At 40.6% G+C, this 13,377-nt stretch overlaps 1 protein-coding gene across 2 annotated transcripts in view; it reads right to left on the reverse strand.

Annotated features, from left to right (window-relative positions):
* PDE4D (phosphodiesterase 4D) overlaps window positions 1–13,377 on the reverse strand; it is a 1,616,992-nt gene that overhangs the window by 1,272,687 nt on the left and 330,928 nt on the right. For both annotated transcript variants that reach the window (XM_062212022.1, XM_062212021.1), the window contains exon 2: window positions 3,305–3,440. In XM_062212022.1, the coding sequence (XP_062068006.1) occupies window positions 3,305–3,346 (42 nt within the window). In that variant the 5' untranslated portion in view covers window positions 3,347–3,440. The remainder of the gene's footprint in view (window positions 1–3,304; window positions 3,441–13,377) is intronic.

Here is a 13,377-nt window from a genome sequence, read left to right on the forward strand (position 1 = left end):
ACCTGTCATTGGAGCCAAGAAGAGATAATATAAAATATGTAAAATAAGAATAGTGAAGGAAGGATAAAATAGCTTTGAACAAATTTTAAATCAGCCTCTATGGGCTACAAAAAGATCATGTCCATGAAAAGATTGTTAGAACATCACAGATCATCATGAAGAGTTCCCCTAACAATCTGGAAAACAGGCAGAGATAAAAATACTATCCAGATCATTTTTAATATTACCCAATTGAAAGAATATGCTCATTCCCGATTATTGGTCATCATCCTTTTCTCACAGTGAATTGTTAAAATCATCATTTAAAAATATCAGACTCTGAGGCAGGTGTTGTTACACAACAAATTGAGCCACCCCTTGAGATTTCCACATACCATATGCGTCCCACTTCCCCTGCTGATCCAGCTTCCTGACAATGCACCTGGGAGGCAGCTGGTATGGCCCAAGTACCAGGGTTCCTGACTGACACATGGGAGGCCCAGATGGAGTTCTTGGCTCCTGGCTTGGACCAATCTCTCTCTCTTTCTCTCTCTCCCCTCCACCACCATCATCACTCTGCCTTTCAAATAAATAAATAAATCTTTTTTAAAAAGATCAAACTCTAGTATGGGCTGAATGTTTGTATTTCCCTAAAATTTGCATGTGGATGCTCTAACCATAGTGTGATGGCATTTGGAGGTGGGACCTTTGGGAAATGATTAGGGTTAAATGAGGTCATGAAGGCAAGGCATTCATGATACGAATAATAATGACCTCCTAAGGAAACACCTAAGAGTGCTCACTGGTTTGCTCTCTCCATATTCCTCTCCCTCCCTCCCTCCTCTCTCTCTCTCTCTCTCTCTCTCCCTCTTTCTCTCTCTCTCCCCCTCTTCCTCTCCCTCTCTGCTTTTGGAGAACCCAGTGAGAAGGTGATTGTCTAGAAGGTAACAGCAAACAAAGAAGAGAGCCCTTACCAGGAACTGAATTGTCTGCCACCTTGAACTTGGATATTCCAGCCTCCATAACTTTGAGAAAATAAATCTTTGTTTAAGCCAAATAGTCTATGATAGTTTGTTATGATAGCCAGAGTTGACTAACATATTCTCTCTGCCCCAATGCCTTGATCTTCATTCAGTTAATGAATGAATACAACAGGATCTAGATACTGCTAGGAAACAACTCTCAACTAGTTTAACCACCAGTCTTAGGCCTGACCTTTTCCACGGAGACTGATTAAATGGCCTTGCAAACTAAACTGGAACCCCTCTAATGAGCAGAACTCACTAAAAAAAAAAAAAAAGTATTTGTTTAAAGATACTCTTCTTTTTCTCTCTTCTTTTGTATACTTTTTCACAATGACATACAAGTCCTACAGAGAGACAGGTAAGGAAGAACAGAGACTGTTAACATTTAGAAAAAATTCTTTTCAGATTTTCAAATGTCAAAATGCCAAAGGAAAACATTCTTAATTTTAAATAGAATTAATCTGTTAAAACTTCCTCCTCAAAACCAAGAAACACCTACTTCTAAGTGTAGAATTTTGGAATCTCCTACAGCAAAGACTCACGTGATAGAAGGTGACAGGCTTCAACCAATGGAAAGTAAACCTCTGAAGCCCTCAAGTGACAACTTCTCACCAGGCAAAAGTCAGGCCCTTTTCTCTGCTGAAGAGTGATCTGTTTAGAGTCATTCACTTAAGTGGCACCACTTTCTTTATGCCAGTGGGTTTTCAAGAAGCTAGGAAGTTGTGAAATGAGAGCTCTACTGTTTACATTTGGACAAACATAGGCAACTCAGTTGCTCTCACTCTGGGGAGTGTGAGCCTTTGCACTAAGAAGAACATTTTTTGCACTAAACAAATACAAATAGGAAATCTCCTGACATCATTAAGTACTCACAGTTCCTTAAAGTCAGGGCTCAGTTAATGATTTGCTCTTAGAATGTTTTTCTCCAAGAACGGGGAAATGTTTAATGATATATTTTTAATTAACCAAAAATATTCTCCCTTTTGGTTTTACACATTTTTGTTCACATCACATGTTCCTTAAATTCGATAAAAGAAGGAAGTATTATGTAAATGGTTTGCTTTCATATTTAATTTATAATAAAAACTCAGCAACAGAAAGATGTGTTTGCATTGTGGTAATTTGTATGCAGGTCACCTCTTATTACAATGAGCAACTCTGTAGGAAGATAAAAGCAGTTCCAGGCTCAAAGCCATGGCCTTTTAGTTTATGCAAAATCCATACAGCCAAATACCAACCAGTAAAAACAAATGAAACTGAACATTCTCTCAGAATGTGTTGAATTTACTTGGTTGGATATTAAACATCGTACTCAAAGAACTAGAATACCTCTCAGTATCCTTAGATTTCAGAGACCTTATTGGGCATACTGTAGTTTCCTCTTCACATACTTAATGCCCCACTCTTAAAAGCTGGATTCTAATTCTATAGAAAGAATGAGAACTGGCCTTGGGCCATCACAATAGAATTATTAGTTACAGCACAAAGCATTCCCATACTAGAGCAATGTGTTTGCATTTGTGGTTTCCTGATGCCTTCAGATGAATGTTCCTACGTCATAACCACATCTGTTTGGATGTCTTTTTCCTCTTGGGTAAATGAACAAAGAGACATGTTCTTAGAGCTTGCCTGACGGAAATTCACAGTCTGCTTTCATCCTGACTTTGTGTAATTTTCTCTGAGTTGCTCTATTTGTTTACTTCTTTCATAAGCCAGCAGAAATCTAAAAACGATAATGAAATTGAAAACTTCACGATACAAAGCAACTGGAAAGAAAGCCGAGCCTCCAGCAGGGTCCTGAGGATGTCCACTTAAAATTGTTTAAACAGAAGATGAAAAGGAGATATCAGAGACATAGGCCAAGGAAGACAACTCACAGAGAGGAGGAACTTTCACATGAACTTCCACAATGATCAGCTGAATAACTAAGTTCAGTTTATGCCCATGGACTTGCCCAGAAAGTTGGATATTCAAGACACAGATTTCATTTTCAATTTTTATCATGTTTCGTGCATTCATTCAAAAATCGTGGTGCTCAGTATCATACTAGTAGGCTCATATATGAGTGAATGGTAAGGCATATAAACTGGCTGAAAGGGAACTTCCCCCAAATGCCAAACAAGCCATATAGATGAACAAGTCTCCATTGGTTTACAGCCACATACAGTCAAAGAACTGAAAGTTAACCATAGGTTTCCCACAAGCTTCGTCATGACAGCACAGTAGTAAAATCCAAAGAAAACAGTAAAATATTTTATGAACACATTTTTAGAAAAGAAATGAAAACAATAGATACTTACACTTTTGCTCCGAGAAAGCAAATCAGAAGTATTTCTTTCCATGGTGGTGTTTTAAGGATTTCAAACAGGCACTAGTTGTTTCCAATGCAAAATGCTCTCACTGCAACAATTATCCTCTCAAAAGGCAACTGGAATGCTGAAAAGAAAAGCAAGGAAATGTTTAATCAAGTATATGATTAACACGTGCACCTCAAGATGCTGTCTTAGACTAGGACAGTAATTCTTAAATAAGTCATAGTGCTGTGTTTAAAGCAACAAAAGTATACACAAGCAACATTTCCAAAACAGCTTTTGTTAAATATAAGTTAGACATTTCAAGCACCATCTGTTTTCCATTAAATAGTCAAGTCTACATTTTTAGTAGCTGAAAAAGAGAGTATGATAGCCCCAACCTAAAGTTACATGCATGAAGTGATGATGCAACTGGATTCCGTATGTGCAGATTCATGCTGGGACGGCTAGTGAGCCTTCAGTTTTCCATCCAGGGATCAGTAAGGCAGTCTTGTCCACGGCAGGAGGACTCTCACCCACATCTGAAGGCAAGACCCTCTGCCTCTTGTGTCCTTACTAACCATCATAGCACCGTGGATCCCTCTGAAGAGCTCTACAGAAAATTTAGCGAGTTCTCTACCCCTCTAGTTCAAAGAGATTACAAGGAGCGCTTGAGAGAAGTTGAGGCCGGAGAGCTTACCTAGTTAAGCAATAACTGTTATTTGAAAGAATATTCCAGAGTGGTTGCCACTTGAATGACACTGATAGCCTTATTACCTAACCTTCACCTTCCACCAGGCACTAGGAAGGAGATTCTGTTTTGAGTTTTGAGGAAGCAGCAAATCAGACAGCCATCTGTGTTGTATTTGTTTCTGGTATTCTGCTACATCTGGACATGACTTGCATATTCATAGGGTATATCTACATGCTGGCTGAAGTGCCTTTTGGGAAAGAACTTACCCTAAGGGAAAGAGGATGAGGCAAACAGGCTTGACAAAACAAAAACTCTGACACAGTAGGCGTGGTCTGATGCTAGCACCAGCATGGAGGTTCATCATTTGGATTTGCTCTAAGCTTCTCTAAACACTTGTATCTGAGGTTGAGGGAAAATAACAGGAGCCTGCTAAGCCATAAGGATGGAAAAATATCAAAGTACAAAGTAGTGTGAACTACTCATTCAAAAATTAGGTAAGGCGAGATAATCATATATGCTGTTAAGAAATACATACAAAACAGAAACAAGCAAGGCTGCAGAAAATAGGGTGCAGAAAAGGAGCCATTCAGCAGTAGGAGCACCCAGGGGTCCCACAGTCATGCAGAGAGACTTTCCCTGAGTGCTCCATCAACCTGCTCCATCCGCCTGCTGTGCACTTTCTCAATGCTGAAAGGACTTGTTCTGAGCATATATGATTCACCCCCTCAAGACTTTGAAAATGAAAGGAAGATTCTTTTAGGGAGGCCCAAGATCCCACACCAGCAAAGCTGAGCTAGAAACAGAGAAATGGAGTTTATTATTGTTCAGAATGCCCCTGGATACAACTTGGAGATACAATGGGTACCAAGGGACAAAGCCTTCCTTGGAGCTTGATGAAAATGCTTGCCTGCAGGTCATAGAAAAATGCACAATGAGATATGAGTTGCCAGGATAAACCCTGTTGTTTCTTTCAGGGTGTGTGGATGTTTTTAAGGGGCTGGAGGAAGGAGCTGATTGACAAGTGGAAAGTTCTAGGCTAGTGTCTCTCCAGGATTATTTGATTTTACAGTCTAGTTATAATGCTGAGCATTTTATAGGTTCTCAGAAAATGAAGAATTTTGTTATTTCAGTTAGTAAGAGACTGAAATAATATAAGCTGTGAACTAAATATATCATACCTAGGGGGAAAAAGGAAATCTAGCCTACCTCTGGGGGAAACTTACACACTGTTGGAAAAGTTCAAAATATTTCGTTATCCACTCAGTATTTAATGTATCTTTACAGGCAAGAGGCACCACTAAAGAGTTACTCCTAGCAGGCCAGGGACTCAGTGGTTTTCAATGAACAAATCAGGGAAAGAATAGGTTTGGCCTAATAAGGTTTGCTGAATTAATCAGGTTTTTAACAAATTTGCCTTGAAAAACATTATTAAGAGATGATTTCCTATAGGAATTTGGGACCTATAGAAATATGAATAGGCAAAAAAGATTTAATTGAAAACTATTTGCTGATGGAATGGCTTTTCTCAGCCTGTAAACCTAGGAGGCAGCCTGGCCTTGCTAAAAGACTACCAAACCTTAGAACCAACTAGGCATAGGTTAGAATTTCAGTTCTCCACTGACATCCAGTGTGGCTTTAGACCAGTTACTTAACCTCCCTGATCATTCCTTGGTGCTGCTAAAGGGAGAGAGTACTACCCACATGTGCTCTGAGCTGAAGGAGATAGTGTGGACACAGCAGTGTTGACGAGAATACTCAGCATGTAGGAGATGCTTGGCTCTTAGCGTCAACCATCGTTACTACCATCTTCTTACTATTCCATGGCAAGCAACAACAACCCACTCTTACATTTTCTCTTAGAAGTGCTAATCTCTTGGGGCCAGTGCTGTGGCACAGCATGTTAAAGCCCTGGCCTGAAGCACTGGCATCCTATAGAGGTGCCGGTTCTAGTCCCAGCTGCTCCTCTTCCAATCCAGCTCTCTGCTATGGCCTGGGAAAGCAGTAGAAGATGGCCCATGTGCCTGGGCCCCTGCACCCCATGGGATACCCAGAAGAAGCTCCTGGCTTTGGATCGGCACAGCTCCGGCCATTGTGGCCATCTGGGGAGTGAACCAGCAGATGGAAGACCTCTTTCTCTGTCTCTACTTCTTTCTGTAACTCTTTCAACTAAATAAAATAAACCTTTAAAAAAAAAAAAAAGAAGTGCTAATCTCCCTCAAATAGAACAAGCTTAGGCAAATATCCGTTTGACTGCATCTGTTAGAGCCTCAGGAGTAAACAGCACTGTCATATTAGGATGGCTTAAAGAGAGTTTAGCACAGAGACTATTGAAAGTGTGGGTAGGCTGGAGGAATCCATGAAGGACTGGACTGAGAACTTTGCACCTCGCAACGGCAGAGTTTTCAGCCCACTGAGTCCAAAGGGACAAATACAGACATGTGCTTGCCAATGCCAGAGTCGAGGGAGTATCGTGCCCGGGAAAAGCAGGTTCTGCTCTGGGACAGAGCCAGCCCCCAGTGAGCCCGAAGGAAGGAAATGAGGGATGGTGCCTGCTCCCATGTTCCTCCCGCCCTCTGACCTCCATGCAAGTCTTGCCTCCGGCCAAGTGCACCTGGGTCCTGGGGACAAAGGACACTACTGGGGTGCATCTCCCAGGTCAGCCCTCCAGGGCCAAAAGCCTTCTGCAGATGGTAAGGCAGTGAGGGGAGAGGCGCTGGAGCGGAACTGGAAGAAGGGCCACTCATAATGGCTCTGCAGTCTCCCAGGAGGGTTGCCCAATTCTGTTCCCTTATTTGTTCTAAGAAAACAGCTATCATTTCTCTTCAGCCCTCTCAATAGCCCACTGAGGCTGATACTGTTAATGCATTGAATCTATTGCACAGAAGAGGATATCAGCTCCAGGAAAGGAAATAAATATCCTAGTAAATAAGAGTAACCAGGATTCACACCTGACCACTCTGCCCCAGAGTCCATGTTTTGGAGTCTTCGGCCACGCTGTTTGCTGCCACTTCGGGGACCAATGCATTTTAATTGCCAACAAGGAGGAAACTGCCAATATCAAAGTTGTGCTCGAACCAAAGAAAGTTTGATAAGAATGCTGACTCTCTGGAGGCAATTATCTCAGTTCCCAGGAGTTCCTCTCGGCAAAAATAACGCCAGGAAACCACCGAACTGCTCCCCCTCCAGGTGCTCTGAAAAAAGAAGCCTAGGCAAGCGAATGCAGGCAGGCACCCACGCACGTGCGATTTCATTAAGATAGGGGTTGCCACAGCAAACTTAATTAGGAGCAGGAAAACACAGCTCATACAGGGAGAATACTTTGGAAATAAAAATTAAGAGAGAAGCTACTAAGAGAGATGGAGCAGGAACACTCAGAAGGAATCCAAGCTGGAGCACCTGTGTAAGTTTTTCAGCTTTGATGCAAAGATAAGGGAGTTCAGACAAGTTTCTTCCTAGGGATTAAGGGATCATATTGTAGAAAAAAAAAAACCCGAACTGGTCGTCAGAGGACAGATGCTCTGTGTCCATTGCTATCATTTACACAAACTGTATGACATTAGGAAAATCCCCTTCTCTTTTCCCTCTCCACCGTTTGCTGGCTTCTGTACTCTGGAGATAAGGATATCTCAGCAACCTACCTAGCTGGCTTGTTCCAGGCATTAATCAGATAATATCTCCAAAAGTTTTCTGAAAATCACAAAGTTCCCTAAAATACAATTCCCTTTGGTTAAACATCAAATGTGCATTGCCTAATGACACTCATATAACAGTGAAAAAGGGTTCCAATTATCCTCAAGTATTAGAAAAGCGACTGGACATGTTTTATATAATTTAGAAGAATTTCCTATCCTTCCCTGCCTTTTGAACTAATATATAATTTTTCTTCTGCACAGTAATTCAGTTTAGTCAATGACTGCTGAATCTGAAAGTCATTCAGATGCATTAATTTTTAAAAATGTATTAGGCACCGTGTTTCTCAGGCAGTGTACTGAGCTCTCAGAAAAACACCAAACTTACAGGATTCAAGGGAAACATTGGTTGAGTGCATTGGCCTACAAATAATCAAGGGGTAACTGGCTACAACCTAGTGTGTTCTCCATCTCACCAAAAGATTGACTTTTCTAGGGCTCTGTAAATTAGACATCAAGGTGAAACCAACTTGGTCTCTTTCCCTCATTAAAATGTGAATATTAATGAAAAATAGCTGCATATACCATATACAAAAGGAAGTTTGATCCCTAACAAAGAAATAAAACAGGCTTAATTTATTAAGATTTATCCACTAAAGTATGTCTAGGCAAGAAATTAGGATTCCCTGCAGTGCAAGAACTAAACACTCAACCAGTTAAAAGAAAAGCATACTGGGGCCAGAGTTGTGGTATAACAGGCTAAATTTCTGCCTACAGCACCCATGTGGGTGCTGGTTCGAGTCCCAGGCATTCTGCAATCGAAGATGGCCCAAGACCTTGGGCACCTGCACCCACGTGGGAGATCTGGATGAAGCCCCTGAATCCTGGCTTCAGCTTGGCCTACCTCTGGCCATTGTGGTCATTTGAGAAGTGAACCAGTGGCTGAAAGATTCTCTCTCTCTCTCTCTCTGCTACCCTCCCTCCCTGTGACTCTGACTTTCTAAATAAATAAATCTTAAAACAGAAAAGTAGAGACGAGAAAAATAGATTTTTCATGGGAAACTTTGAATTATTGCTTTAGGCTCTTAAATTCCCAATAATTGGCCTTCCTCGTCTAAAAGGCAATATTTGTTCCAGCTGGCCTGCTAAATCTGTGGAGAGACAAGAATAAACTACTTGCTGTTGCCTCATGCCCTCTAACATCATGAGCTAAGACAAAGGAGGCCTTGGTCCAGATCTAAAGATGACAATAGAGGTTTCCTGCCGCTTAGATCCGGTCTCTTTGCTCCAGGGTGCCCCTTATCTATCCTCCTGCTAAAGGCCATAGAATCTGAGATCTAGAAAGTTCTCAGGGTGTAAATGTGCTACTTGAGGTATAGGGAATCTGCCTAAGATCATACAGCTGCCTGAAACAACATAGGAATCTGACAGAGGCTCCTATATGTTATATCTCAGTGTTCTGTTCAGCTGACATGCTACCTTGTGCATTAATTTTCTTAAATCTAGCTCCAAAATTCAGCCCAGATGCACCTTCTGGTCTACCTGCAGAGTGTCCTTGGTTCTTGCTAAAGTCAGTGCTATCTAAGTGTAATACAAGGATGGCCCTGTATAATCACATTGCAGGGTCTGTGCTATGGGGTCTCTTCCCTGCAGGGGCCTCTCACAGACTGGAGGGGGGTGTTTGGAGGACAGGAGTTAGGTGATCTGTGATTTACATATTTATTCTGACCTTATTTTACACTCCATTCCCAACACTATTGCTCCACCCTAATGAGGCTGGTCTAATCTCTCCAACACCTGTGATACGTTCATTTCTACCTCCTAGCCTTAAATTTACCATTTTAAAAAAGTTCTCTTCACCTTTCTGAAGTCTTTAGTCTTCAAAGTCCAGCAGAAATCCTTCCTTTTTGGAACAATTTCCCTTACTGCTCCAAGTCACATAGGTTTCTATCTTCTCTGAATTTCAACAACAAAGGGCATGTTGTACCACAACCACATCTATTTTCTTACACTTTCTTCCTTCTAGTTGTCTTTAGAAGTTTATTCTTTCTTCTTCAAGCAGGGGTTATATCCTGTACCACTTTCCTACTGCCAGTTCTATGATTATAAAATACAAATTCCTTAAGTCTGAGGATAATTTACTGCCATTGTTTTTCCTTTTCTGTTAAGTGTTGAACACTTAACAGCCACTTTGTTGCTTTTGTTATTTTTTTAGAAAACTTTTATTTACTAAATACAATTTTCGAAAGTACAACTTTTGAGTTATAGCGGTTTTTCCCCCTATAACCACCCTCTCATCCGCAAACCATCCCATCTCCTATTTCCTCTCCCATCCCATTCTTCATTAGATTCATTTTTAATTACCTTTATATACAGAAGATCAACTTATTATATACTAAGTAAAGATTTCAATAGATTACACCTACACAAACACACACAGTTTAAAGTACTGTTTGAATATTAGTTTTACTGTTAATTCGCATAGTACAACACATCAAGGACAGAGATCCTACATGAGGAGTAAGTGCACAGTAACTCCCGTTGTTGATTTAACAATTGACACTCTTATTTATTACATCAGTGATCACCCGAGGCTCTTGTCATGAGCTGCCAAGGCTATGGAAGCCTCTTGAGTTTTCTGACTTCGATCTTATTTAGATAAGGTCGTAGTCAAAGTGGAAGTTCTCTCCTCCCTTCAGAGAAAGTTACCTCCTCCTTTGATGGCCCCTTCTTTCCACTGGGATCTCACTCACAGAGATCTTTCATTTAGGTCATTTTTTGCCACAGTGTCTTGGCTTTCCATGCCTGCAAAACTCTCATGGGCATTTTAGCCAGATTCGAATGCCTTAAGGGCTGATTCTGAGGCCAGAGGCAGCCACTTTGTAAAATGTTAAAAATCAGAAATATGAGTGTTTTAACTCATAAGTAGGAATTTTGCTAAATTAAAAACAACATAAAAATGTGGAAGACACTCAATATCACCAGAAGTAATGAAAATTAAAATCTCAAGGTTTTTGCTTGTCTTGCCTACAAATTAACAAAGTTGTACTATTTGAAAGTAAAATACAGGATAATGACGTTTATATTTGTCCTTCAGCATCCACAAGAAATGGCTCCAGTGCTGAAAGAGATGCCGAAGTCCACAAATACTCAAGTCCCTTAAATAAAATTGTGTCATATTTGCATAGAACCTTCTGTGTACTTTCAATCATGTCTTGATTACTCATAATACCAAAAATATTGTTTAGATACTAATGATGAGAAACATATTCTGCACATGCTCAGAACAGATGCGATTTTAAAAATCTATATTTTCTATCCGCAATTGCTTGAATTCATGGATAAGGACCCCCAGAGGGCCGACTCTAATTTAAATGCTTAAATATGCATTTCAATCACTGCTGATCTCCACTCAAAATGACATTAAGTTGAAGTTGCATTGTTGTGCAGCAGGTTAAGCTACCATTTGGGATGCCTGCACCCCATATTGCAATGCCAGGTGGAGTGTAGGCTTCTCCATTTCCTATTGATGCAACCTGGGAGATAGCAGGTAATGGCTTGAGTCCCTGTCACCTATGTAGGAGACTTGGATGCATTTTCCTTGCTCCCAAATTCAGCCTGGCCCAGCTCGCTCTCTCACACTAATGCTAGCTCATTCACGCTCTCTCTCTCTGTCATTATGTCTTTCAAGTTGATGAAAACAAACACTTTAAATTATAGAAGTTTTTGAAAAAGAAAGTTTTAACGGTGCTATATATTTTTATATAATAATTCACAGAGTAGTTTGAGATGCAAAAAAAGAATTTTCATGCAAAGTCATTCTTAACACTGTTACTTGTAATAATGAAAGTTTGGAAGCAATTCAAATATCCAATAGCATGGGAGCAGCTAAATAAAATATGAGAAACTTCATAATGTACTGTGTAGTTCAAAATATTTCATGTGGTCTTGTAATTGAATGAAAAATGCTTATAACAGTAAATGAAAAAATGGACTAAAGTTGAATATATAGTAATCTTTTAAAAAATTTTTACAAAGAGTGGGAATATAGCAAAATATGAGTAGCTGTGTGCTATATTATGGGGTGATTCTTCTCTTCTGTATTTCTTGGCTTTCTTAAATTTTTAAGATTTGGAAAAAATATTTGAAAGATTAAAATAAATTAATGTGTGACTATAAAAAAATCATAATGATTCCTTCCTACCTCAGAGCATAAACCAAAGCATTAGCTTTTGTCTATCTGATGCTTCTGGTGGTAGAGGGTGGTTGGATTGTTCATTCATTCATTGGTGTTTTGAGTGCCTATGTTTCCTACTTTACAGATAACACTGGACACTAGCATTTAGGAAATGATAAGCATTGAGGGAAAGCTTATTTGGAAAGAAATGATCAAAATCAAAATCCTCTATCCTTGACTCTGTGCTTGCCTCCTCCATTTGGCTGTCATTGGGTTCTCTTTAGCTTTTGAACCTGTTCATGGTGACTCTACCTAAAACTTTAGTTACTGAGTTCCACCTCTGCTAGATTCTAGGAGTACAAAATGCATTAAACTCACAGAAAAATGACAACAGAGAACTATGCCAGGAAGTAAAAGATGTGAGTTTATAAAACCAATAGGAGCTCAGTCTACAAAGCATTTTTATGTTACTATAACCTGGAAAAATTTCATTGTGGGAACACAAATTCTGCCACAATTTGCATTCAGAAAATAATGAATTTAACAATGGGACTCTTTACCTAGGTATAGTTGCAATGGGCTGTGTACCCTTTTCTGAATTCCTCTGAACTGCTTGAGCTTCTTAATGTCTCCCGGAGCAATCAATAGAAAATGGTGCCTCACCTTCCCTTATCTCACTGCCTTCCACGGGAGAGAAAGAGTATTTCTCTTCCTATGTAGAATTGTTTCTTCAGCCTATTCTTATCTTACCTCTTGCTAACTGGCTGTCTCCCCTAAAGCTCTAAATACTCTCTTAAGAGCCTCTCTCCTCAGAAAAAGAAAATCATCCTTCTAACCCTACGTTCTCCATCTTTTTTTATTATTATTATTATTTGACAGGTAGAGTTATAGACAGAGACAGAGAGAAAGGTCTTCTCTCCGTTGGTTCACCTCTCAATGCCCGCTACGGCCAGCACTGCACCAATCCGAAGCCAGGAGCCAGGTGCTTCCTCCTGGTCTCCCATGCGGGTACAGGGCCCAAGCACTTGGGCCATCCTCCACTGCCTTCCTGGGCCACAGCAGACAGCTGGACTGGAAGAGGAGCAGCTGGGACTAGAACCCGGTGCCCATATGGGATGCCGGCGCCACAGACAGAAATCAACCAAGTGAGCCATGGCACCGGCCCCCGTTCTCCATCTTCTTAATAGTCATTCTCTTTCTCTTCACAATCAAGATCTTTCAAAGAGTTGTCTGTTACCTTTCTCCACCTCCTCATTTCTACCTCTACCCTTCAGCCCAGTGCAACCTAGTTTTGCTCCTTCTACACTTAAGCTTCTTTTTTGGAAGATGTTAGGCCTCCATGTTGCCAAACTTATGCTAATAACCCCCACCTGCCCATCTTCTACTCTGACTTCTCCTGAGCTTCACAATCAAAAGCCTACCAGACACCTCCCTTTGAAAGAGCCACAGGCATCTGTAACATACCACATCCATTTTTTTCTTCACCCCAAACATATTCCTCCTGCTCTCCTGTCTCTGAGTGTACCTCTGACTACCCAGCTGCTCAGCCAACACCCTGAGTCCCGCCTACTTCCTTCTCACC

Source organism: Lepus europaeus, chromosome 15, assembly GCF_033115175.1.
Source record: "Lepus europaeus isolate LE1 chromosome 15, mLepTim1.pri, whole genome shotgun sequence".
In the NCBI taxonomy this organism is placed as follows: Eukaryota; Metazoa; Chordata; class Mammalia; order Lagomorpha; family Leporidae; genus Lepus; species Lepus europaeus.